The following is a 25,064-nucleotide window of genomic DNA, read 5'->3' as shown; positions in this document are numbered from 1 at the left end:
AGCTGAGGGAAGCACTATCTCCCTACCTGTCAAGCTGAGGCTGGATGAGGCTGGCATGCTGTCACCTAGGTGGATACACAAACCCTATGAAGATGCACACACACACATATATATACACACAAGGATGCACACAGTCTCTGAAGTTTTGGGATGGAAAGATACACAACCTCTATGAAGTATGTAGGACACACACACACCGCCCGTGACATTTCAGAGAACACACACTATATGTCCATTTTGGGATGGGGCAATTGTTCTGGCAATTCTCACATAGAAACTTCATTGTGAGGAAGGATGTTTGACATGCTTTTTACATATATGTCACAAACAATTTATTTTGAACCTCTAAGGTTCTATTTCACATTTGTCAAAAATGAGTTAGTCCCATATAATTGATCTTTAGATGTTTCTTCAAATGTTTGTGAAGTTACATTTTAATTGAAAGAAATTAAGTTGTATATGCATAAGCACATTTTAACTTTTCTATCTGCAATCCAATCACAAGCCTGGACAACTACAGACAGACCAATCAGAACACGTCTTTGCCATCTCCCTCTAAGTATAGTCTAGGCTAGTCTAGCCAGCAATAATGGCATGCAAGCAAAAAAAGCAACACTGTCAGAAATCCTAAAATATGAGTATTCAAAAGTAGCCCTGTTGTTTATTTTAAGACGTATCATTTGGAACAATATACCATACAAGTACATAACATTTCCAGAGAGGGTTCTCTGCTAATTCTAAAATTCTCACATTTTATGAGCACCACCAACACAGTGAAAGGTAAATTGATTCAAAGGGAACTCCCTCTGCTGGTGATTTGCTGAATGTGCAATCCTAATGGAGGGCTGTGATTGGTTCATGACCTATAACCTCAATTTATATTTATAAAATGGGTCATATCATTAAAAGTACTAGAGAGCCCATTCTGGAAATTTGACGTGTTACAAAAGTATATATATTTTTTATTTCACCTTTATTTAACCAGGTAGGCTAGTTGAGAACAAGTTCTCATTTACAACTGCGACCTGGCCAAAATAAAGCAAAGCAGTGCGACACAAACAACAACACAGAGTTACACATGGAATAAACAAACATACAGTCAATACTAAAAGAGAAAAAGTCTATATACAATGTATGCAAATGAGGTAGGATAAGGGAGGTAAGGCAATAATTTGGCCATAGTGGTGAAATAAATACAATATAGCAATTAAACACTGGAGTGGTAGATGTGCAGAAGATGAGTGTGCAAGTAGAGATACTGGGGTGCAAAGGAGCAAAATAAATAACAGTATGGGGATGAGGTAGTTGGATGGGCTATTTACAGATGGGCTATGTACAGGTGCAGTGATCTGTGAGCTGCTCTGACAGCTGGTGCTTAAAGTTAGTGAGGAAGATATGAGTCTCCAGCTTCAGTGATTTTTGCAGTTCGTTCCAGTCATTGGCAGCAGAGAACTGGAAGGAAAGGCGGGCAAACGGGAATTGGCTTTGGGGGTGACCAGTGAGATATACCTGCTGGAGCGTGTGCTACGGGTGGGTGCTGCTATGGTGAGCAGTGAGCTGAGATAAGGCAGGGCTTTACCTAGCAAAGACTTATAGATGACCTGGAGCCAGTGGGTTTGGTGACGAATATGAAGCGAGGGCCAGCCAACGAGAGCATACAGGTCGCAGTGGTGGGCAGTATATGGGTCTTTGGTGAAAAAGCTGATGGCACTCTGATAGACTGCATCCAATTTCCTGAGTAGAGTGTTGAGGGCTATTTTGTAAATGACATCGCCGAAGTCAAGGATCGGTAGGATAGTCAGTTTTAAGAGGGTATGTTTGGCAGCATGAGTGAAGGAAGCTTTGTTGCGAAATAGGAAGCTGATTCTAGATTTAATTTTCAATTGGATGCTTAATGTGAGTCTGGAAGGAGAGTTTACAGTCTAACCAGACACCTAGGTATTTGTAGTTGTCCACATATTCTAAGTCAGAACTGTCCAGAGTAGTGATGATGGACGGGCAGGCAAGTGTGGGCAGCGATCGGTTGAACAGCATGCATTTAGTTTTACTTGCATTTTAGAGCAGTTAGAGGCCACGGAAGGAGAGTTGTATGGCATTGAAGCTCGACATCATTAAGAGCGACATCATTGATATATACAGAGAAAAGAGTCGGCCCGAGAATTGAACCCTGTGGCACCCCCATAGAGACTGCCAGAGGTCCGGACAACAGGCACTCCTATTTGACACACTGAACTCTATCAGAGAAGTAGTTGGTGAACCAGGCGAGGCAATCATTTGAGAAACCAAGGCTGTTGAGTCTGCCGATAAGAATGTGGTGATTGACAGAGTCGAAAGCCTTGGCCAGGTCGATGAATATGGCTGCACAGTATTGTGTCTTATCGATGGCGGTTATGATATTGTTTAGGACCTTGAGTGTGGCTGAGGTGCACCCATGACTAGCTCGGAAACCAGATTGCATAGCGGAGAAAGTACGTTGGGATTCGAAATGGTCGGTGATCAGTTTGTTAACTTGGCTTTCGAAGACCTTAGAAAGGCAGGGTAGGATAGATATAGGTCTGTAGCAGTTTGGGTCTGGAGTGTCTCCCCCTTTGAAGAGGGGGATGACCGCGGCAGCTTTCCAATCTTTAGGGATCTCAGACAATACGTTAGAGAGTTTAAACAAGCTATTAATAGGGGTTGCAACAATTTTGGCGGATAATTTTAGAAAGAGAGGGTCCAGATTGTTTAGCCTGGCTGATTTGTAGGGGTCCAGATTTTGCAGCTCTTTCAGAACATCAGCTATCTTAATTTGGGTGGAGAAATGGGGGAGGCTTGGGCAAGTTGCTGTGGGGGGTGCAGAGTGGTTGACCGGGGAAGGGGTAGCCAGGTGGAAAGCATGGCCAGCAGTAGAGAAATGCTTATTGAAATTCTCAATTATCACGGATTTATCAGTGGGGACAGTGTTTCCTAGCCTCAGTGCAGTGGGCAGCTGGGAGGAGGTGCTCTTATTCTCCATGGACTTTACAGTGTCCCAGAACTTTTTGGAGTTTGTGCTACAGGATGCACATTTCTGTTTGAAAAAGCTAGCTTTCCTAACTGTCTGTGTATATTGGTTCCTAACTTCTCTGAAAAGGGAAGTTATCCAAACGCTATGTCTAAAAATAAGGAAAATCTATTATTTATGTTGAAAAAATTAATGTTACTTTCTTTATTTCAGAATCTAGACATACTTCATATTTGAGAGCACACTATATGGAGTATATTGACACCAAGATGTTGTCTGTATCATGTACGGTTCACCAGTGGTGGAAAAAGTACCAAATTGTCATACTTGAGTAAAAGTAAAGGTATCTTAGTCGAAAATGACTCAAGTAAAAGTGATAGCAACCCAGTAAAATACTACTTGAGTAAAAGTCTAAAAGTATTTGGTTTCAAATATACTTAAGTATCAAAAGTAAATGTACTTTTCCAGTCCTGCTAAGCATTCAAAATATAACAACTACTTTTGGGTGTCAGTGAAAATCTATTGAGTAGAAAGTACATTATTTTCTTTAGGTATGTAGTGGAGTAAAAGTAGTAAAAAATATCAACAGTAAAGTACAAATACTCCAAAAAACAACATAAGTAGTACTTTCAAGTATTTTTACTTAAGTACTTTACACCACTGTGGCTCGCTGATCATAAGGTATTACAAGAGGCAATTGTCTTTGTGATAAATAAATAATTAAAAGCAGGTCAAACATCCTTCCTCCCAATGAAGTTTCTATGTAAGAATTGCCAGAACAATCTGATATACCAAAAAATATTTGACCTTACGGAGTTCCACTTCTTTCAGCAAAAAAACAAGAAACTACGGTTGCAGTGAGCTAAGGAACAACTACACTGGACACTGGAGAATTGAAAAAACATTGCCTGGTCTGATAAATCCCGGATCCTGCTGTTTCACGCTGATGGTAGGACTAGGGTATGGAGAAAACCACATGAGTACATGCATCCATCATGCCATGTGTCAACATTACAGGGTGGTGGTGGTGGTGTGATGGTGTGGGGTGTGTTTTCATGGATTGTGCCCCTTTATTAATAGCGGAGCAACATTTGAATGCCACAGTATTTCAGGTGCATCCCTTCATGGCAGCAGGATAATGCCCCATGCCACAAGGCTAGGATTGTTCATGAACGGTTCCATGAATATTACAGTGAATTCAGCTTACTGCACTGGCCTGCCCAATCACCAGATCTCAATCCAATTGAGCATCTGTGGGATGAGATGGAACAAGCTATTCAGAGTAGAGGTCCACTACCAGCCAACTTGACACAACTGTGGGAAGCATTGGAGTCAACATGGGCCAGCATCCCGGTGGAATGCTTTCGACACCTTGTAGAGTTCATGCCCCAATGAATTGAGGCTGTTCTGAGGGCAAAAGGAGGTGAAACTCAATATTAGGAAGGTGTTCCTAATGTTTTGTACACTCAGTGTATATTTGCATTCTAATCTAGAACTCAGGGCATGTATTCTGATCTAGAACAGAGGCCATACTTTCTGACCTAGAACTCAGGCCATATCTACATTCTGAACTAGAATTGTGAGGTGTTGGACAATCCATATTTTACACCCTTGATTTAACCTGAGGACATACTGTATCCTCTTCCATAGCAGTTCGCAGAAAACATCTGCATTGTTTCCCAGCTGTGTGTTTGTGTGTGCTCTGTTGCTGCTCTGTAGCCTGTCACGTACCACAGCAGCACACCTCGGGCACTACATCATCTGTGTTGATGTGTTTGGAAATTGTTGTGGAAATGGTATTGTAGGCAATACGCTGCCCCAGCCAGTGCCTCTGCAGGACTTTGATGGCAATCACGACTCCATGGCGCCCTCTCCATCTTCCATTGTGTTGCTGAAAATCCCCCAGTCGGAGATGGATCCAGGAATCTCATCTCCTACTCCCTCCTCGCTTCAAGTCCTCCTCCTCCACTCCTCCCTGATGGAATACACTCCCCTACCTGTCAATCATCCACCAGAGAACTGGCCTCCTGCTCCTAATGCAGCCCGCATGTGTGTCCGTGCATGTGCGTGCGTCCGTGCGTGCACATAAAGTTGGACAGTATGTATTTCCCCCATAATTGATGCCTTGTTGACTATTGACAAGCTGTGTTTCTCTATGTGTTTACAGAGACACATGGCCTGTGTAAGTAGCTGTGTGCACAGATAAAGGCAGATTTTACAGGAAATAAAAAATGGTGTGATGTGTTCTTGTCCGTAAGATGAGACGAGGAAGAGACACAGAGAAAGTTAATGGGCTTTCTGTGCCTTATGCCTCAACCCTGTTCTCAAATGTCAACACGGTCATGTGTTAGTAATTAGCGAATTATTATTCCGCTTTCCTACTTAATTAGCAAACAAAGAATTCATTAGAAAATGTGTTTGTTAATTTATGACTAAGCAGCCGGCTCCCGGCGGCATTAATACTGTATGTTGTGCAAAGCGTAATAATATGCTATGTGATTGGCTCGAGCAAGAGGACATTTTGTATTTTTTTCTGTTTCATCAATTTTTTCAAGCTCTGGTTGTACTCAGGCCCAGTTAGTGGTTAGGAGTGAGCGTGGAGTAATTCAGCCGTATGTGACTCTGTGAAGGTAATAAAAGGATAGTTGAGTTTGTCTTCTGAAACAATGACCCTGAAAATTACATTTTTATCATGCTATATGCCATGTTTTATCTCTTTCTCGCTTTCTCTCCCTCTTTCCCCTCCCACTCCTCTTTCTCTCCTTTGTTTTACTATCTTTCCTTATCTATATCCATCTCACTCTATCCCTTCTCCCTCTCATTCTCTCGCTCACTTTCTCAGTCTGCCTCCCTCACTTACTCACTTAGTTTCCTCACTCACTGTCTTTCTCTCGCTCTCTCACTCTCTTTTTCTCTCTCCACTCTTGTTCCTGAGTCAAAATGTACATTTGGGCCTCCTGAGTGGTGGAGTGGTCTAAGGCACTGCATCGCAGTGCTAGCTGTGTCACTAGAGATTCTGGGTTTGAGTCCAGGCTCTGTCGCAGCCAGCCGCGACCGGAAGACCCATGGGGCTGTGCACAATTGGCCCAGTGTTGTCTGGGTTAGGGGAGGGTTTGGCCAGCAGGAATGTCCTTGTCCCATCGCGCACTAGCGGCTCCTGTGACGGGCCAGGCACAGTGCACGCTGACACGGTCGCCAGTTGTACAGTGTTTCCTCCGACACATTGGTGCAGCTTCTGCGTTAGGTGGGCATTGTGTCAAGAAGCAGTGCGGCTTGGTTGGGTTGTGTTTCGGAGGACGCACGGCTCTCGACCTTCGCCTCTCTCGAGTCCGTACGGGAGTTGCAGCAATGAGACAAAACTTTAACTACCAATTGGATACCATGAAATTGGGGAAGAAATAAATACATTTATTTTAAAATTCTGCAGGACTTATATATTAGGCTATGTGAGAGGTTACAGACCTACAGTCAGTGTCTAGATTTGAGTTACTATTCCGTTTAACCCGTCTAAACAGTACAGTGTCCTTGACATGCCATATTTAAAGTCCCCGTCTTGTGGCTGTCAAAATTGTATAGCGCCTCACAATCATCACAAATAGCACTGCTATCATCCACTTCCACCACTTCACCAAATCTTTCCCACATATTAGGCCAGCTGTTCTGGCCCTCCCTTCTCTTTATTTTCAACTCTCCATTTTGCAGCTTTTCTCTTATTGAATTTAACACCGATAGTGTCCTTTTTGCCTCAATGGATCAACGTTAACTTTTTCTGCCCAAGTTCCCAACATTTTTGGGCAATTGGCATGTATTTATCGTGCGTAAAATTAGGCCCAAAAGCTTAGGCTTATGCACTAATGCCAGATAAAAAATAATGAAAGTATAACCACAATGTAGCCTATAGATATGAATTGAACTGTGGGGACTGCGGGTTATGAGTCAACCCTATAGATATGAATATAACTGTGGGGACTGCAGGTTATGAGTCAACCCCCGCACCACTAACACACACACACACACACACACACACACACACACACACACACACACACACACACACACAGAGAGCCTGTTTTCTGTGTCTGTGTCTGCAGTCGGCTCTTTCTGTGTGAACAGCCTGTCAATGACTGCCTCAAGGCATTCCCAAATTAACTCAGTCAGATCAGGACTCCCTCCATCGATACTTTTTACTCTCCTTTAAAATGTTCCTTAACCCCATGTACAGTGCATGCGGAAAGTATTCAGACCCCTTGACTTTTTCCACATTTTCAGAAAAACCTTAAGTATTCAGACCCTTTTATATGAGACTCGAAATTGAGCTCAAATGCATCCTGTTTCCATTGATCATCCTTGAGATGTTTCTACAACTTGATTGGAGTCCACCTGTGGTAAATTCAATTCATTGGACATGATTTGGAAAGACACACACCTGTCTATATAAGGTCCCACAGTTGACAGTGCATGTCAGAGCAAAAACCAAGCCATGAGGTAGAAGGAATTGTCCGTAGAGCTCCGAGACAGGATTGTGTCGAGGCACAGATCTGGGGAAGGGTACCAGAGAAATCGGGGGAGAAGGGCCTTGGTCAGGGAGGTGACCAAGATTCCGATGCTCACTCTGACAGAGCTCCAGAGTTCATCTGTGGAGATGGGAGAACCTTCCAGAACGACAACCAACTCTGCTGCACTCTCACCAGTCAGGCCTTTATGATAGAATGGCCAGACAAAAGCCTCTCCTCAGTAAAAGGCACATAACAGCCCGCTTGGAGTTTGCCAAAAGTCACCTCAAGACTCTCAGACCGTGAGAAACAACATTCTCTGTGTATCTGATATAATATATTGGTTTATGGTGTTATGTAGTTTATTCTGCTTGGTCACCTTTATTTGGGCAATCCATGCTGTTCTCTGATAGAACATTCTTTGTGTAGGTCCTTCCGGGTTGTTGCTGTGACACGTGCACTGCATCAGCAGATTGTGTCTGCTCCAGAAAGCGTGTGTGTGTGTGTGTGTGTGTGTGTGTGTGTGTGTGTGTGTGTGTGTGTGTGTGTGATAGAGCCATCACTCACCCCCATGGCAGTGACATCTTGTTTTTCTCTCACGCTGTGTGTGATGTATCTGTGGCCCCTTTGCGTTTTTGCCGGGGTGGCCCTTCGGTCATAGATCACCGTGGAAACGCTGCGTAGCGACGGGCGTGGCAGTCTCCCCTGACAGCGGCGGAGTGGATTGAGTGTGTGTGTGTGTGTGTGTGTGTGTGTGTGTGTGTGTGTGTGTGTGTGTGTGTGTGTGTGTGTGTGTGTGTGTGTGTGTGTGTGTGTGTGTGTGTGTGTGTGTGTGTGTGTGTGTGTGTGTGTGTGTGTGTCGGCTCTCTCAGTCTTCTGGTCTCACACAAACACACACACACTGACCACATGATTCGGATGACACACACACATACTGACCACATGATTCACAGACACACACACACACTTACCACATGATTCAGGTGACCCTTGTTAATGGCTGTCAGTATGGCAGACTGGAGAGCCATGACATCAGCAGTCAAAGGGCTAAAGCCTTGCCACCTCTCCCTCTATCAGACACTATCAGACGCTGGCCCTAACCACAGATATATAATCAGATTACTTATTTTTACTGGGTGATGTTCTAGCTAGCAAATCACAGGAGAATAGCAGCTGTAAATGGGTTGTATCCATGTCTGATTACTGAGTCCTGAGGTCTATTAAAAAACAGAAGTCCTCACAAGGATAGTAAAACAAGTACAATATGGGACTTTTTGCCGGTCCCCACAAGGAAAAAGGCTATTTAGGCTTAGTGGTTAGGCTTAGGATAACTACCATCAGGTACTAATAGCCTGGTACCCAGGGCTCTATTGTCCTTCTAACCACTTGTCGAGAATCACATCAAACACTTATCATCAAAACAGTATCGTGATTTTATAACTCACCTCACTGTGATTGATCAATTTGAAGAAAGGAGTTCAATAACAGGTTGAAACTGAGTGGAAAACATGGTCCTTGTGGATGTTGTATCAAAGCCTAACACATTGAAATGGACAGAGCTTTCTAACATGCTGATCACAAAATAAATTTACACGTACATGTTATTCAGACATTGCACTCACACTGCTCACGTGCGCCAACGAGTGTCTGCGTTGCCAAGCGCTAAAATAGAAGTCAGGTTGTATTTGTGACGCTGAACGCGTTGCAAGTCCTGCCTCTCCCATCTTCTCATTGGTTGATAGAAGCATATGCCCATGTGCCATCTTCTCATTGTTTATAACCACATGGGTGATTGAAAGATGAACTGAGGTCGTGTCGGTCAGCTCTGGTAATACACCTTGTTTTGAAAGTTTGATGTCAATCGCCATATAAAGTCCAAAGAAAAAAAAGACGGGAAGGAGGAGAGATGACTAGAAACTATTTTAGTTGATCGTTTTATGTGTGGATTCATTGTCGGAGTAGAGGACCTTAAAATGACAACTCAACGTTTATATCCCAGGACAAATTAGCTAGCAACAGCAAGCTAGCTAAATAGGACAAATTAGCTAGCAACTGCAAGCTAGCTAGCTAAATTGCCATAAATGTTTAATGCTTTTCGACCTGTCCCCAAATTAATATAATTGGTTCAGTGTTTGTTTTGATATTTCAACCTGCGTGTCGTGATCGCGTTTGGTGTGGGGTGACAAAATCAATTTGCGCACGATGGCGTCTGGTTTGGGTATGGTGTAAGGTGATGATTAATTCAAAACACCCATACACATAATAGAACTTATGCAAAAGCATAGGCCTATGTCCAATATGAGCCCAAGCCCCCCCAAAAAACGTAATTAATATAATGATTGTGCCGTTATGGCAGAAAAACATACAAGAAAACTGATTCAAGATATCTTTGGTACTAAATTGGTCTAGCCTATACTCCAAAAATAAACTAATTATATTAATCGCCTTTGAGTGTGGACAGTATTATTATGCATACTGGATGGACTGGTTACCTTATGCTACGCACCAAACTTTCTATCCATGAGTCTGGGAGAGAAGGTATAGGCCTAGGTGACGCTTTTGGTTAATTGATTGTGCAGGGCGGCTTACAAAGTTAGCCTACAATTATAGTGAATTTGTATTTGATTTAGAATATCCTAGAAATAGGGACTTTTTTTATATTTTCATAATTAACATTACCTTTAGCTACAGAATATCTCCCCACAGTGCGTTTTCATCTCCTCCTCTTTCTCCTTTACTTTCTCGAGCGCTCAGAGAGACGGGTTGTCAACAGGTTTCACTTGGTTTCACAAATTAAGCAATGGTTAGCTGCAGGAACCGGGTTGGAGAGCCCGTGGCATACAGCGTTTGAGCGGAGTATTACCTGTTGCGCTCCTCAAACTCTGGTTTATGCATGGAGTGAAATAACCAGAGTAGCCTACATGGCACGATTGAAAAACGAACTGGCCGGTAAACTGCCGGAATTCACTATTCCAGTGCATATGGATGACATGTATTTTTTCCCCTGCCTCTGTTCCTGCCCATTTGATAATGAGACATTTTTTTTTTTTTTTTTTTTTCTCCCCAATTTCCATGGTATTCAATCGCTAGTAATTACTATCTTGTCTCATCGCTAAAACTCCCGTACGGGCGTACGGGAGTTTTCGAAGGTCGAAAGCCATGCGTCCTCCGAAGCACAACCCAACCAAGCCGCACTGCTTCTTAACACAGCGCGCATCCAACCCGGAAGCCAGCTGCACCAATGTGTTGGAGGAAACACCGTGTACCTGGCCCCCTTGGCTAGCGCACACTGCGCCCGGCCCGCCACAGGAGTCGCTGGAGCGCGATGAGACAAGGATATCCCTACCGTCCAAACCCTCCCTAACCCGGACGCTAGGCCAATTGTGCGTCGCCCCGCGGACCTCCCGGTCGCGGCCGGCTGCGACAGAGCCTGGGCGTGAACCCAGAGACTCTTGTGGCGCAGCTAGCACTGCGATGCAGTGCCCTAGACCACTGCGCCACCCGGGAGGCCCTGATAATGAGACATTCTAAATTTAAACTAATTTTAAATTTAAATTTAGACAAGGAAGAGAGCACAAGCTTCTTTTGCAACTTTCTCAAATCATCAATAGCCTTTAGTCGCATCATGCAGCCCATACGAATGTAGGATCTTAATTTGAGCCAGGTTTCTACAGCAGGAAAATAATCCTGCAGCAAGAGGAAATGTGAATTATGTGGATTATAATTAATGGTAAAAAAATTTAGGGGTTGATACATTTTCCGTGAGAGCAAATCAAGTACAACATTTTTAAGTAGAAATTAAAATTTAGATTTTTCAAACCTTGAATACACTAAAAGTTTGCATTTCCTGCTGTGAAGGAAAATGCTCAGCATCAAAAGAGTGTATATGGTTTGATTTCTAAGACATTCTAAGGTGACAAATAACTCTAAATCAAGCATATAGGACCTGTTTCAAATTGTCACTTTCCTGCTCACTTGCGCCGGAATGGAAAAAATATCCTTTATTTATTCAGCTAAGTTCAATTAAAAGAATATAACAAATAATGGCACGGGACGTAAAAGCATATCTTGTCTGCTAAATGATCAAGCCTGGAGTCTATGGCATGGAGCATAGCCAGATAGGCTAACATACAGTACAAATAAATAATAGTTTTATTGTGATGGTGTATATTACATTTATTTATTCGACTTTTTAAATGTAGATGTTCCAAAGGCGCACATCAGCGGCTTGTATGCGGCTTGTATGAGTGGAGGCCTAGAGATTCTACAAGGGATTATGTTTATTAATGGTCAATTACCATGAGACCGGCAGTCTTTTGCATGACAATAACCGACTGACAAAATGTCATGACTGCCACAGCCCTACAGTATGTGTGTGTATGTCTCTCTGTCAGTGTGTGGGTGTGTGCTGGCGTCGTAAGGTTTTGTCGCTATCCAAACACAATTAAAGCATGTCACCTCTCCACGCATCAACAAATTGGAGTGCTCCAGGCAAGAGGAGATAGCTAGCCCAGGGGCTAGTCATTCTAGTCATTTCTAAATGAAAAGGATGTCTCTTTTGTTCAGCTCCACGAACCAGAGAGAGAGAGCGTAGTGGTGTGGGTAGGAGAAAGGTAGCTGCCAGTGAGAGCTGTAACTTTCACAGCCAGAAATTGCACACACAGACAGTCAGAATATCAGACACACACACACATACACACACACGATAGAAAATCAATTATACACACACACCAGGGCTTGACATTAACTCTTTTAGTTGAACTGATATTTTACTTGTCCGAAAGTTCAAGTCACGTGTGTGTGTGTGTGTGGGTGTGTGTGTGTGTGTGTCCACCATGGGCCAAAAAGGTGACAGAAAAGTGTGTTGTATGATGCAAGGAGCCACTTCACAAAAAACATTCATTATTATTACTGATAATGGGAGGCTGCTGGTCTCTGATCCCATGAATTATACAGTATCTCCTGACTTTGTGGCCTTGAGCAAGGCAATTAACCCCTTCCACAAAGTAGAATACTGCACTGATACTGCTACTGCATAAAACACATGTGGTCAGTCAACCCTCCATCTGGAGAGCTACTGGATGTGCAGGCTTTTGATCCAACCCTGCTCAAACGCACCAGAGTCAGCTTATCAAGGCCCTGTTGAGCAGCTGATTTTTTTTACAATGTGGTGTGTTCGAGCAGGGCTGGAGCAAAAGCCTGCACACCAGTTGCACTCCTGGACTCTCCTGGAGGATGGTTGGCCACCATGTAACATTACAATTACAACCAAATACTTTTTGTCTTTTAAAATCATTCCCTCATTCAATGAACCAGGGATCAAATTGCTAAGGTGGGCGAGGTAGCTAACTAAGATGTTTATCTACACTGAACAAAAATATAAACGCAACATGTAAAGTGTTGGTCCCATGTTTCATGAGCGGAAATCAAAGATCCCAGAAATGTCCATACGCACAAACAGCTTATTTGTCACGTCCTGACCATAGAGAGTCCTTATTTTCTACTGTCGAGTAGGTCAGGGCGTGACTGGGGGATTAGTCTAGTTTATTATTTCTATTTGGGGTTCTAGTTTTGTTTTTCTATGTTGGTGATTTTGTATGATTCCCAATTAGAGGCAGCTGGTAATCGTTGTCTGTAATTGGGGATCATATTTATGTAGCCTTTGTGGGATTGTGGGATATTTAGGTAGCCTTTGTGGGGTTGTGGGATATTATTTAGAGTTAGTGTATGTAGTACCTCTGTAGTCACTGTTCGTTGTTTGTTTCTTGTTTTGTTTTATAGTTTCACTTTAATACATTATGTGGAACTGTAATCACGCTGCGCCTTGGTCCTTCTCTACAAACAAGCGTGACATTATTTCTCTCATGTTTTGTGCACAAATTTGTTTACATCCCTATTGGTGAGAATTTCTCCTTTCCAAGATAGTCCATCCACCTGACAGGTGTGGCTTATCAATAAGCTGATTAAACAGCATAACCATTACACAGGTGCACTTAAATGTGCAGTATTGTCACACAACACAATGCCACAGATGTCTCAAGTTTTGACGGAGCGCGCAATTGGCATGCTGACTGCAGGAATGTCCACGAGAGCTGTTGCCAGAGAATTGAATGTTAATTTCTCTACCATAAGCCAACTCCAACATAATTTTTGAGAATTTGGCAGTACGTCCAACCGGCCTCAAACCGCAGACCATGTGTATGGCGTCGTGTGGGCGAGTGGGTTGCTGATGTCAACGTTGTGAACAGAGTGCCCCATGGTGAGGGTAGGGTTGTGGTATGGGCAGGCATAAGCTACGGACAACGAACGCAATTGCGTTTTATCGATGGAAATTTGAATGCACAGAGATACTGTGTTTAGATCCTGAGGCCCGTTGTCATGCCATTCATCCGCCGCCATCACCTCATGTTTCAGCATAATAGTGCACGGCCCCATGTCTCAAGAATCTGAACACAACTCCGGGAAGCTGAAAATGTCCTACTTCTTCCATGGCCTGCATACTCACCAGACATGGCAACCATTGAGCATGCTTGGGATGCTCTGGATTGACGTGTATGACAGCATGTTCCAGTTCCCGCCAATATCCAGCAACTTCACACAGCCATGGAAGAGGAGTGGGACAACATTCCACAGGCCACAATCAACAGCCGGATCAACACTATGCAAAGGAGATGTGTCGTGCTGCATGAGGCAAATGGTGTTCACGCGGACTGATTTTCTGATCCACGCACTTACATTGTTTTTAAGGTATCTGTGATTTACAGATGCATATCTGTATTCCCAGTCATGTGAAATCCATAGATTACGGCCTAATTTATCTATTTCAATTGACTGATTTCCTTGTATAAATTGTGACTCAGTAAAATCTTTGAAATCGTTGTATTTATATTTTTGCTCAGTATGTTTGTAAGGTAAAAATATCCAGTGTTCAGTGGAGATATTGACAGCATAGGAGTTACTTGTCAATTAGGCTATTCTAATGATATTTGTTTACTTTACATAGCCGGTATTTTTTTAATGTATTTTAATTTAACCTTTATTTAACTTTGAACTGTTGAGTAGAGGAGAATCCTAGCCAATTTTGAGCACTAGACAGGTTTAACATCTGGAGTATGCAGCATTGGTTTCATCCACTGTGTACCCGTATCAACTGCGTGTCTGCAAATTGAGGTTATACACGAGTACCGGTGGAAAGTTATTTTAGGACATTGGACATGGAAAGGACATTAGTACATGCTAATAGCTAAATAGTTAACTAGCGAAATAACCAGCAAAACTACACTATGTTTTGAACTGGCTCTCTGGTTAGTCTGTTGTACATCATTATTTTACCTGCTGCTCAAATGTTTATCTCTCGCTCTCTCCTCTGGCAATGGCCCACTGGCACACGCAGACCTTTCCAGGATTTTCATTGCTCACCAAAAATAAGCTATAACTGGGCAAATATCTCAGTTACTAGCAATGAATATCAATAAATGTGCAGATGCGGCTCGCTTTAATCTCAAAAATGCATCTTGCGACTGCATGATTGAAAGACCGCTCGTGTCTGTCAATGCAGGCCTACAGTAATTATACTCCGATGTGCTCTGCAGAGATTGTGAGGACAGTGTGCAACGCATTGCATCCAGAGGCCACTGATCCAATGATGATCAAAGTAGCCTAATTGTTTGATATTGTATATTCTTCTTGTTCCGGGCGAGCGGAAAAGCGTTAATGTCGAGCCCTGCACACACACATACTCAAACACACACACACACAGCCAGAACATAGCAGACACATTTATTAATCTTTCTCCTTCAATCGTTAGTCTTCCTCCTGCAGGAGAGCGTCTGTAGTGAGGTAGAGGGATTAGATGCTGGACAGAGACTTGGTTAACTATAATCCTGGAGATGGAGTTGGAGAATGCATCCCCGCTACCTATAAAAAAACACACACACATGGGACGTTCAGCTCTCCAAACCTCTCGATCACATACACACACATACATACATATTCACACACATTCACATTCACACACACTTACAGGTGTTTTCACATTTAGAAAACCCTCACACATACACACAAACCTCCCTAAATCTCCCTAAACTCCCTCAGACGACACACAGGCGAGGTTCCAGGACGAAAGCTGAGGGATTTAGTTTGAGTGTAATTACACCTGATAGGCTTCACATCCTTCATAACAAGCACCGGCTGGGACACACACACACACACAACTGATTACTGTGTGAGTCAGACAGAAGAAATATGGTAGTTAATTATTGTTGCCAAATCACTCCCTGAAATGAGCGGATTGTGAAGGGCTTGGCTTTTGAAAGATCAAAGAGTGTCAATGAAGTGTAGCCTGTCGTCATATTGAGGTGGTTAAGCAGCATCTATTGTGGGAGTGTTTTCTACGGGAATGTGTGAAGGCCTGGGTGTCATCGTCTCTCACTCTCCTGATTCTTTATACATTGTTGCAGATGTTTTGTTGTGGATTAAGGTCTGTGCATTAGGTTTTCCAAGTAATTGAGTAATTGGGGTGCACTTTTGAGATGTTGGGATATTATCATATTTGTGGAATGTTACTGATATTACACTCTACTTTACCCTACTCTACTCAACTTTACCTTACTCTACTCTGCTCTACGGCAGGCGGCAGGTAGCCTAGTTGTTAGAGCATTGGGCTAGTAACCGAAAAGTTTCTGGTTTGAGTCCCCAAGCTGACAAGGTAAACATCTGTTGTTCTGCCCCTGAACAAGGCAATTAACCCACAATTCCCCAGTAGGCCATCATTGTAAATAAGAGTTTGTCCTGCCTAGTTAAATTTTAAATGTTAGTTTAAAAAAAAAACTCTACTCTCTATTATTGTCCCTATCCGTGTCTCCCCAGGTTCCAAGAGTGATGCTCTACAGCTTGGCCATTCAGTCATTCGACTTTATTCTACTGTGCTCTACTCTAGTTTAATGTTCTGTTCTTTGTCTCCAGGTTCCAGGAGTGATGCTCTGCAGCATGGCACATCAGGGACCCTCCCCCATTTCCTGCAGGAGCCCGATGATGCCTACATCATCAAGAGCAACCCCATCAAGCTCAAATGCCGGGCCCGCCCCGCCCTGCAGATCTTCTTCAAGTGCAATGGGGAGTGGGTCCACCAGAGCCAGCACCAGTCTCAGGAACACACCGACCAGGGCACAGGTGAGACACACACTGACGTGACATAGGAACACACACACACACACTCACGTGCAAATGCAGGCTCACACACAAATGCACTCACAAAAACCCGCATGCACAGATATACACACTTTTATGGATGTACACACACATGCTCATGTACTTACACATACACACACACATTATACAAAATTTCCAATCGCCCCATAGGCTCTCAATTCATTTGGAGTGATAAAATAGTGCTCATAACATAAAGAGTGAAGGCCATTGGAGGTTTAAAGGAAACCTATTGACTGTGCCCAAGGCTAGGTCCAACTCGTCAAATACTGTTGCCTTGCCACGTTAGAGTACATCTCACACTTGATTCCAAACTAATATGACATCATTTGGAGATTTGACTTTGATCTCTTGACTGTGGAGAGGATTGTCTTTTTCTGATGCAACTTGAACAAATACAGAATATTGGGTTTTTATTCAACTTGTGGAGAACTAGAGAAAACCCCTGGGCTGTCACTCATGGGTACATTCTTTTCTTTCTCTCTCTCTCTTTCTCTCTCTCTCCTTCTCTCTCTCTCCCTCCTTCTCTCTCAGTCTCTATCTCAGCAAACTCTCAAAACTTTAGCTCTATGCTCCTCCCCACTGTGACATTATTGTATTATCTTATTATTTTCAAAGTCTTCATAAAGGTCTGACAATGGTAAAATGTTCCAAATCAACGCAGGGCAAAGTAACGGCGTTGTTCAGTGTTAAATCCTTTGTCATTAGACAGTCAGCTCTCTCCTTCATCTGTGTTCTCACTTCTAGATACCAGTCACACACACACACACACACACACACACACACAAATACAGACAAATGAAGGTCACCGTCATCGACTTTTGTTTGTGTTTTCTATTTGTAAGTCTAACAGCATTGATTCTTCACTTTAGATACACACACAGTACATACACACATGCATGCACACACACAATCAGTGAATCAACACGGGACATTATCTTCCACACAGCTCCTGCCGTCTCTTTATTGCCTGGTGCCTGCTTTTGCCGAGTTACCTCCCCATCTGGCTCCTTATCAGGATTCATATGTCTGATGTGTGCGTGTGTGGCTGTGCTTGCATGTGTGTGTGCATGTATGCGTACCTACCTGCGTCTGTGTGTGTGAGCCTTAACAGTCCACCTGTGCCATGCAGAGGGCAATAAAACAGCAGCCTGGCTGGCTGCATCAGAGGCTTGGTTAATAGACAGAGCTGAGTGTGAGAGTCTGGGGGCCTGGTTGACAGAAACATGGGACTGTAAACACTTGGATGTGTCTGAGCGGATATTTGCATACAACGCACTGTGAAAGTGTAGACAGAAAAATTAAAAAAAATACAAATAAACAAGAAATTAATTCATATCAGAACGAGCAATATCACAACGAGCAATGTCAGAGTCTGGAATATAAATACTTGGTGTGTATGTACAGTATGTGCAGCAGTAGTTATATAGCATGAGTTATGTTGAGAATACAGTATGTACATATAAAGTGATTAATCAATTAGCTTAATTTCTCAGAGCTCAAATAACATTTCAACCATACAACATTGCAGGAATGCTACTCTTATCTGTATCTAACTGCAGAAAAGATTTCAGAACAATAAACATTATGTAAACATTAAGTGACCAATTTTCAATGACTCATGGGCGGCAGTCTCTAAGGTGCAGGGTAGAGTACCGAGTGGTAGCCGGCTAGTGACAGTCTCCAAGGTGGAGGGCACCGGGCGGAGACCGGCTAGTGATGGCTGTCTGATGGCCTGGAGATAGCTGTTTGTCATTCTCTCGATCCCATCTTTGATGTACCTGTACTGTCTCTGTCTACTAGATGGTAGAAGGGTGAACAGGCTTTGGCTCGGGTGGCTGAAGTCCTTGATGATCTTCTTGAGCCCTGCAGTTGCGGGTCCGACAGAATGCTCTCGATGGTGCATCTGTCTTCGTGAGTGTCTTAGGGGCCAAGCCAAATTTCTTCAGCCTCCTGAGGTTGAAGAGGCGCTGTTGCACATTCTTCACCACAGGTCCTCAGTTATGTGCTTGAAGCTTTTGACCCTCTCCCATAGTCGATGATCAGATCCTTTGTTTTGTTGAGGTAGAAGTTATTTTCCACTCCGCAAGAGCTCTCACCTCCTCCCTATATGCTGTCTCGTCATTGTTTGTAATCAGGACTACCACTGTTGTTTCGTCAGCAAACTTGATTGAGTTGGAGACTTGGACAGCCACACAGTCATGGGAGAACAGGCAGTACAAGAGGATGCTGAGTACGTACCCCTGTGGGACCCCAGTGTTGAGGATCAGCATGGCGGAGGTGTTGTTGCCTACCTACACCACCTGGGGTCAGGAAGTCTAGGACACAGTTGCAGAGTAGAGGTCGATCAATTATGATTTTTCAACGCCGATACCGATACTGGTTATTGTAGGCCCAAAAATGCCGATACCGATTAATCGGACGATTTTTAAAATGTATTTGTAATAATGACAATTACAACAATACTGATTGAACACTTTGTTTAACTTAATATAATACATCAAAAAAAATCAATTTAGCCTCAAATAAATAATGAAACATGTTCAATTTGGTTTAAATAATGCAAAAACAAAGTGTTGGAGAAGAAAGTAAAAGTGCAATATGTGCCATGTAAAAAAGCTAACGTTTAAGTTCCTTGCTCAGAACATGAGAACATAGGAAAGCTGGTGGTTCCTTTTAACATGAGACTTCAATATTCCAAGGTAAGAGGTTTTAGGTTGTAGTTAATATAGGATTTATAGGACTATTTTTCTCTATACCATTTGTATTTCATATACCTTTGACTATTGGATGTTCTTATAGGCACTTTAGTATTGCCAGTGTAACAGTATAGCTTCCGTCCCTCTCCTCGCCCCTACCTGGGCTCGAACCAGGAACACATGACAACAGCCACCCTCGAAGCATCGTTACCCATCGCTCCACAAAATCTGCGGCCCTTGCAGAGCAAGGGGAACAACTACTCCAAGTCTCAGAGCGAGTGACGTTTGAAACGCTATTAGCGCCCACCCCGCTAACTAGCTAGCCATTTCACATCGGTTACACCAGCCTAATCTCGGGAGTTGATAGGCTTGAAGTCATAAACAGCTCAATGCTTGAAGCACAGCAAAGTGCTGTTTGAATGAATGCTTACGAGCCTGCTGCTGCCTACCACCACTCACTCAAATATCAAATCATAGACTTAATTATAACATAATAACACACAGAAATACGAGCCTTTGGTCATGAATATGGTCGAATCCGGAAACTATAATTTCGAAAACAAAACGTTTATTATTTCAGTGAAATACGGAACTGTTCTGTATTTTATCTAACGGGTGGCATCCCTAAGTCTAAATATTGCTGTTACATTGTACAACCTTCAATGTTATGTCATAACGTAAAATTCTGGCAAATTAGTTCGCAACGAGCCAGGCTGCCCAACCTGCTGCATATACCCTGACTCTGCGTGCAAGAGAAGTGACACAATTGACCTAGTTAAAAGAAATTCATGTTTGCAGGCAATATTAACTAAATAGGCAGGTTTAAAAATATATACTTGTGTATTGGTTTTAAGAAAGACATTGATGGAGGGGACAAAATGGCGCCATAGAGAGAACACTGTGTTTCAGCGAGCTCCCATGGCATTTGTAAATTTATGTTTTTTCATTAATCTCCTTGCTTGAAAAAGTGGTAGAATTGGCTAAATAAGTTATCCTACAATGAATCTTGACGGTTATTTCTCAAAAATCCCCGACAACATGCCCAGCAGAGCTACTAAGAACTCGACCAAAACCACCATCCCTGTAGATGTGCAGGAGGAGCTAGCTTACATTAGCGAAGCTAACGCCATTGCAGATCCAAGCACAATGGACCTGGTGATTCAAAACATGACGGATAACATGACTAAAGTGATCGATGTTAAGATAAGAACGGTCTTGGAAGCAATAGCAGGCCATTCAGCTGAACTACAGAGGGTTGTCAAACGTGTTGATGAGGAGGAAGGAAGAATTGCTACAGTGGAAGCTTCAACTACATCTATGGACTCTAAGATAAAAGCACTTGAGAAACAGGTGCGCGAAATGGCAGAGCACATTGGCGACTTGGATAATCGAGGACGCAGATGCAATATTCATGTTGTGGGACTCCCGTAAAATTCTGAAGGGACACGTACATCTTTTTGAGGAATGGATCCCTGACTACCTACAAATGGACACTAAGGCTGGTCGTGTGAAGCTGGACAGAGCCCATCGCTCTCAAACATCGATACCCAGTCCCAACCAGCGCCCACGGCCAGTGGTTATAAAGTTCCACAACTTCACCGACAAGCAGCGCGTCATGGATGCGGCTAGAAACATCGGCTCTGACGGTAGTCAACGTAAAGGTCGAAAGGTCTCATTCTTCAATGATTATTCCACAGCGGTTGTATGAAGACGCAAAAGGTTTGATGAGGGGAAGGCTCGACTCAAGAGAATGAAGATGGACTACGCACTGCTGTACCCTGCCACATTGAAGATTATGGTCAACGGATCGCCTAAGAAACTCTACACACCTGAAGAGGGTGCTTATTGACTCTCTCGGGTAAATAAATTTAAGCTGCACCTCCGCAGCATTGGATAACTTTTTTATTTTATTTGAATCTGATCATGAAACAGTGGTGTGAGTTCTCACGTGCTCCGGTTCAGTAATATTCATATTTTTATTATTTTTATTGCTAAAGTAACTGCCACTATAGCTCAGGCTGAGATATGGGTGAATCTATATGGGTGAATCTATATAGACTTAAGAGTCTACATTGGAAAGTTGAAATCCCCTGCATGTTAGCTAGTGGGAAAACCCCCTTTTGGATCTTTACATGTTTAATTTTTGGGTTTAGTATAGTTCGAGTTCGAGTTCAGGGTTCATATCGTTAGAGGACTCACTGCCACTAATTGTGAAAGGAGACCAAACTGGCTTCATTAAGGGCCGTAAGTCATGCAACAATGTCAGGCAGCTTGTTAATGTAATTCAAGACTACCAACAAAGTGCTAGGGATGGTATTGTGCTCTCCCTAGATGCTGAGAAAGCATTTAATCGTGTGGAGTGGTCTTACCTATTCTTTGCTCTAAATAAATTTGGTCTAGGGTACAACTTTATAAAATGGGTGAAAGTTTTATATGATGATCCTCAGGCTGCTGTCCTTACTAATGGGCTAAAGTCAAATAGCTTCTCTATATACAGAGGTACCAGACAGGGCTGTCCTTTGTCCCCTCTCCTATTTGCACTCGTTATGGAACCACTGGCCGAGGCCATCAGGGCAACGCCTGCTATACAGGGGCTGCTCATTGGTGATGCTCACCATAAAATAAGCTTGTATGCTGATGATGTCCTGAGACTTCAACTACATCTCTTATTAATATTAGAATTATTCAGCGAATTCTCAGGCTACAAGATTAACTTAACTAAATCAGAGGTTATGCCACTTGGTAACCTTTACTCTGTACTTAATACTTCTCCCCCCTTCCCTTTTAAATGGTCTCCCTCAGGTTTTACGTATCTGGGTATATTTGTAACTCCTAAATTCCACCAAATGTACAAAGCCAATTTTGTTCCCTTGTTTGATACAATAAGACAGGATCTGGAGCGCTGGAACTCTCTCCCGATTTCTTGGTTGGGTAGAATATCCCTCTTGAAAATGAAAATTTTACCTAGACTACTTTACCCAATCCAAATGATCCCAGTATTACTCTCCAATAAGGTAATAAAGGATGTAAATAGATGGCTAAGTTCCTTTATATGGAGTAAACGCAAGCCAAGACTTAACCTCTCTTGGGCACGTGAGACGGTAACGTCCCACCTCTTCAACAGCCAGTGAAACTGTTGGGCACCAAATTCATATACAGAAATCCTCATTATAAAAATTCAGAAAACAAAACATATTTTACATAGGTTTAAAGATTAACTGCTTGTGAATCCAACCACGGTGTCAGATTTTTTAAATGCTTTACGGCGAAAGCATACATTACGATTATGAGAACATAGCCCACTAAACAAATCATTACAAACAGTAGCCAGCCAGCTAGAACAGTTACACAATTTAGAAATAGAGATAAAATTAATCCTTTACCTTTGATGATCTACATATGGTTGCAATCAGCAGACATTCATTTACTCAATAAATGTTATTTTTGTTCGATAAAGTATCTTTATACCCAAAAACCTCCGTTTTGTTCGCGTGTTTTCTTCAGTAATCCACAGGCTAAAACGCAGTAAAAACAGGAAGACAAAAAAATCCAAATTGTATCCGTAAAGTTCATAGAAATGTCAAACAATGTTTATATTCAAACATCAGGTTGTTTTTAGCCTAAATAATCAATAATATTTCAACCAGACAGTAACGTCGTCAATATAAAATGTAAACAAGAAACGCACTCTCTCGGTCTTGCGCAGGAAAAAGCTCTGTGACACGGCAGGGTCCACTCATTCAGATTGCTCTTACTTCTTAATTTTTCAGAATACAAGCCTGAAACATTTTCTGAAGACTGTTGACATCTAGTGGAAGGCATAGAAACTGCATTTTGAGTCCTAAGTCAATGGATACTGTATTGGCATTGAATAGAAAACTACAAAACCCAAAAAAAAACGACTTCCCAAATCAGTTCTGTTATACTCACAGAGACTATTTTAACAGTTTTGGAAACTTTAGAGTGTTTTCTATCCAAATCTACCAGTTATATGCATATCATATATTCTGGGCCCGAGATGCAGGCAGTTTAATTTGGGCATGCATTTCATCCAAAATTCCGAATGCTGCCCCCTACCCTAGAGAGGTTAAGATGGCAATATTGCAGCTGCCAAGTTCTATGGGGGGCTTGGATCTTCCCAATATCAGGTTCTATCAGTGGTGTGCCCACCTATGTTATATTTCTGATTGGATCACAAACGATGACTCCTATTTGGTTAGACATTGAGACTTCTCTTTCAAAATACCCCTTACAGGATCAGGCCGAATAAGTTTCCCACAGTATGTTACCCTGTTACAAAAAAGAAAAGGGTCTGAGTGTCTGTACATGTACGAATGATCAATAGGGTGTAATAAAGTGGTGAAAAGTCTTTCAGTAAGTATCTAGATGAAAAGAAAGAAAAAAACAACAAAGGAAAGCTCTGCAAAAGCCTGGTATTGTAGCCATGCATTACTACGCTAGCCATCTTGCCAAATAAATAGGACCTCTCAAATGTGTAGCCTAAATGACAACCACAGAAGACAGTATTAGTAATTTTTATCAGAGTTCAATAATGTTAGTGTTTCTGCTAATGTTAGGTTTTTTTTCTAGAAAAGGAGTGACAACAGGGGGAAAATTGCCCTGCCGTAAAAGTCAAACATACCTTCGACTTAGAGGCTAGGCTATGCAAGCTACCTGGCAAAAGAGTATGTCATAGATCCAAGATACGGCTCAGAAGTGACTGTCGAACCAATGCTGGGCATCCTCGTGGGAGTCAAACTGTAGCTTCCCCCGGCATGTTCAATGTGTAGACGAGCAGGGAAGCGGAGTTAGAATTTCACTTTCTTTTCATGAAGTTTGCGTTTCACATCAAGGAATTTAGCTCTTTTTTTGGCGACATTCGAGCTGAGGTCGGGAAAGATGAACACCTTGCGTTCACAGAAGTGTAGCTGGTCTCTGCCCGCCTCTGGAGGATGCGCTCCTTGTCACGGCAGTAGTGAAAATGGACAATAAACACCCTAGGCTTGGAGTTGTCGTCTCCGCCCGCTGGGGAGGGGCCAATGCGGTGGGCTCTATCCAGCTTCGGGGGTGATGGAACGATGGCCGGACCCAGCACATCCGCGAAGAATTCTGACATGAACTTAACTGAGTCCCCTCCTTCACGTTTCTCTGGTATACCAACAACACGAAGATTGCAACGGCGAGAACGGGATTCCAGGTCATCGGTCTTGTCAATCAGCTTTTGGTTTTCGGAGCTCAGACGGGTGATAGTTTTCTCAAGTGCTACTACGCGGTCACTGTAGTCACACAGGTCATGTTCAAAGCCATCAATTCGGCGGCCTTGTTCATCCGCATCGGCTCGGACAACATCCAGGACGGCGGAGAAGGGGGCCAGAGCAGCATCGATGGTAGCTGTAATTTCCGAGACCAGAACCGTACGGAGAGTTCTGAAGATCTGCGGGGAGTGTGACCATATGAGGCTCTGTAACAGTTGGACTGGAATAGGTGCCATTATCATTCACGTTTGCCATCTCGGTCTCAGTAAAACACCAGTCTCAACGTCAACAGTAAATAGGCAACTCTGGGATGCTGGCCTTCTAGGCAGAATTGGAAAGAAAAATCCATATCTCAGACTGGCCAATAAAAAGAAAAGATTAAGATGGGAAAAAGAACACAGACACTGGACAGAGGAACTCTGCCTAG

At 42.9% G+C, this 25,064-nt stretch overlaps 1 protein-coding gene across 5 annotated transcripts in view; it reads left to right on the top strand.

Moving 5' to 3' along the window:
- The window catches only part of LOC129863842 (netrin receptor UNC5D-like), a 323,353-nt gene that overhangs the window by 190,246 nt on the left and 108,043 nt on the right, over positions 1-25,064 (top strand). For all 5 annotated transcript variants that reach the window (XM_055936165.1, XM_055936163.1, XM_055936166.1 and 2 more), the window contains exon 2: positions 16,441-16,647. In XM_055936165.1, the coding sequence (XP_055792140.1) occupies positions 16,441-16,647 (207 nt within the window). The remainder of the gene's footprint in view (positions 1-16,440; positions 16,648-25,064) is intronic.

This window comes from Salvelinus fontinalis, chromosome 10, assembly GCF_029448725.1.
Source record: "Salvelinus fontinalis isolate EN_2023a chromosome 10, ASM2944872v1, whole genome shotgun sequence".
NCBI classification, from domain to species: Eukaryota; Metazoa; Chordata; class Actinopteri; order Salmoniformes; family Salmonidae; genus Salvelinus; species Salvelinus fontinalis.
Note: the sequence above shows the minus strand (reverse complement) of the source record. Positions and strands in the feature narration are given on the sequence as shown.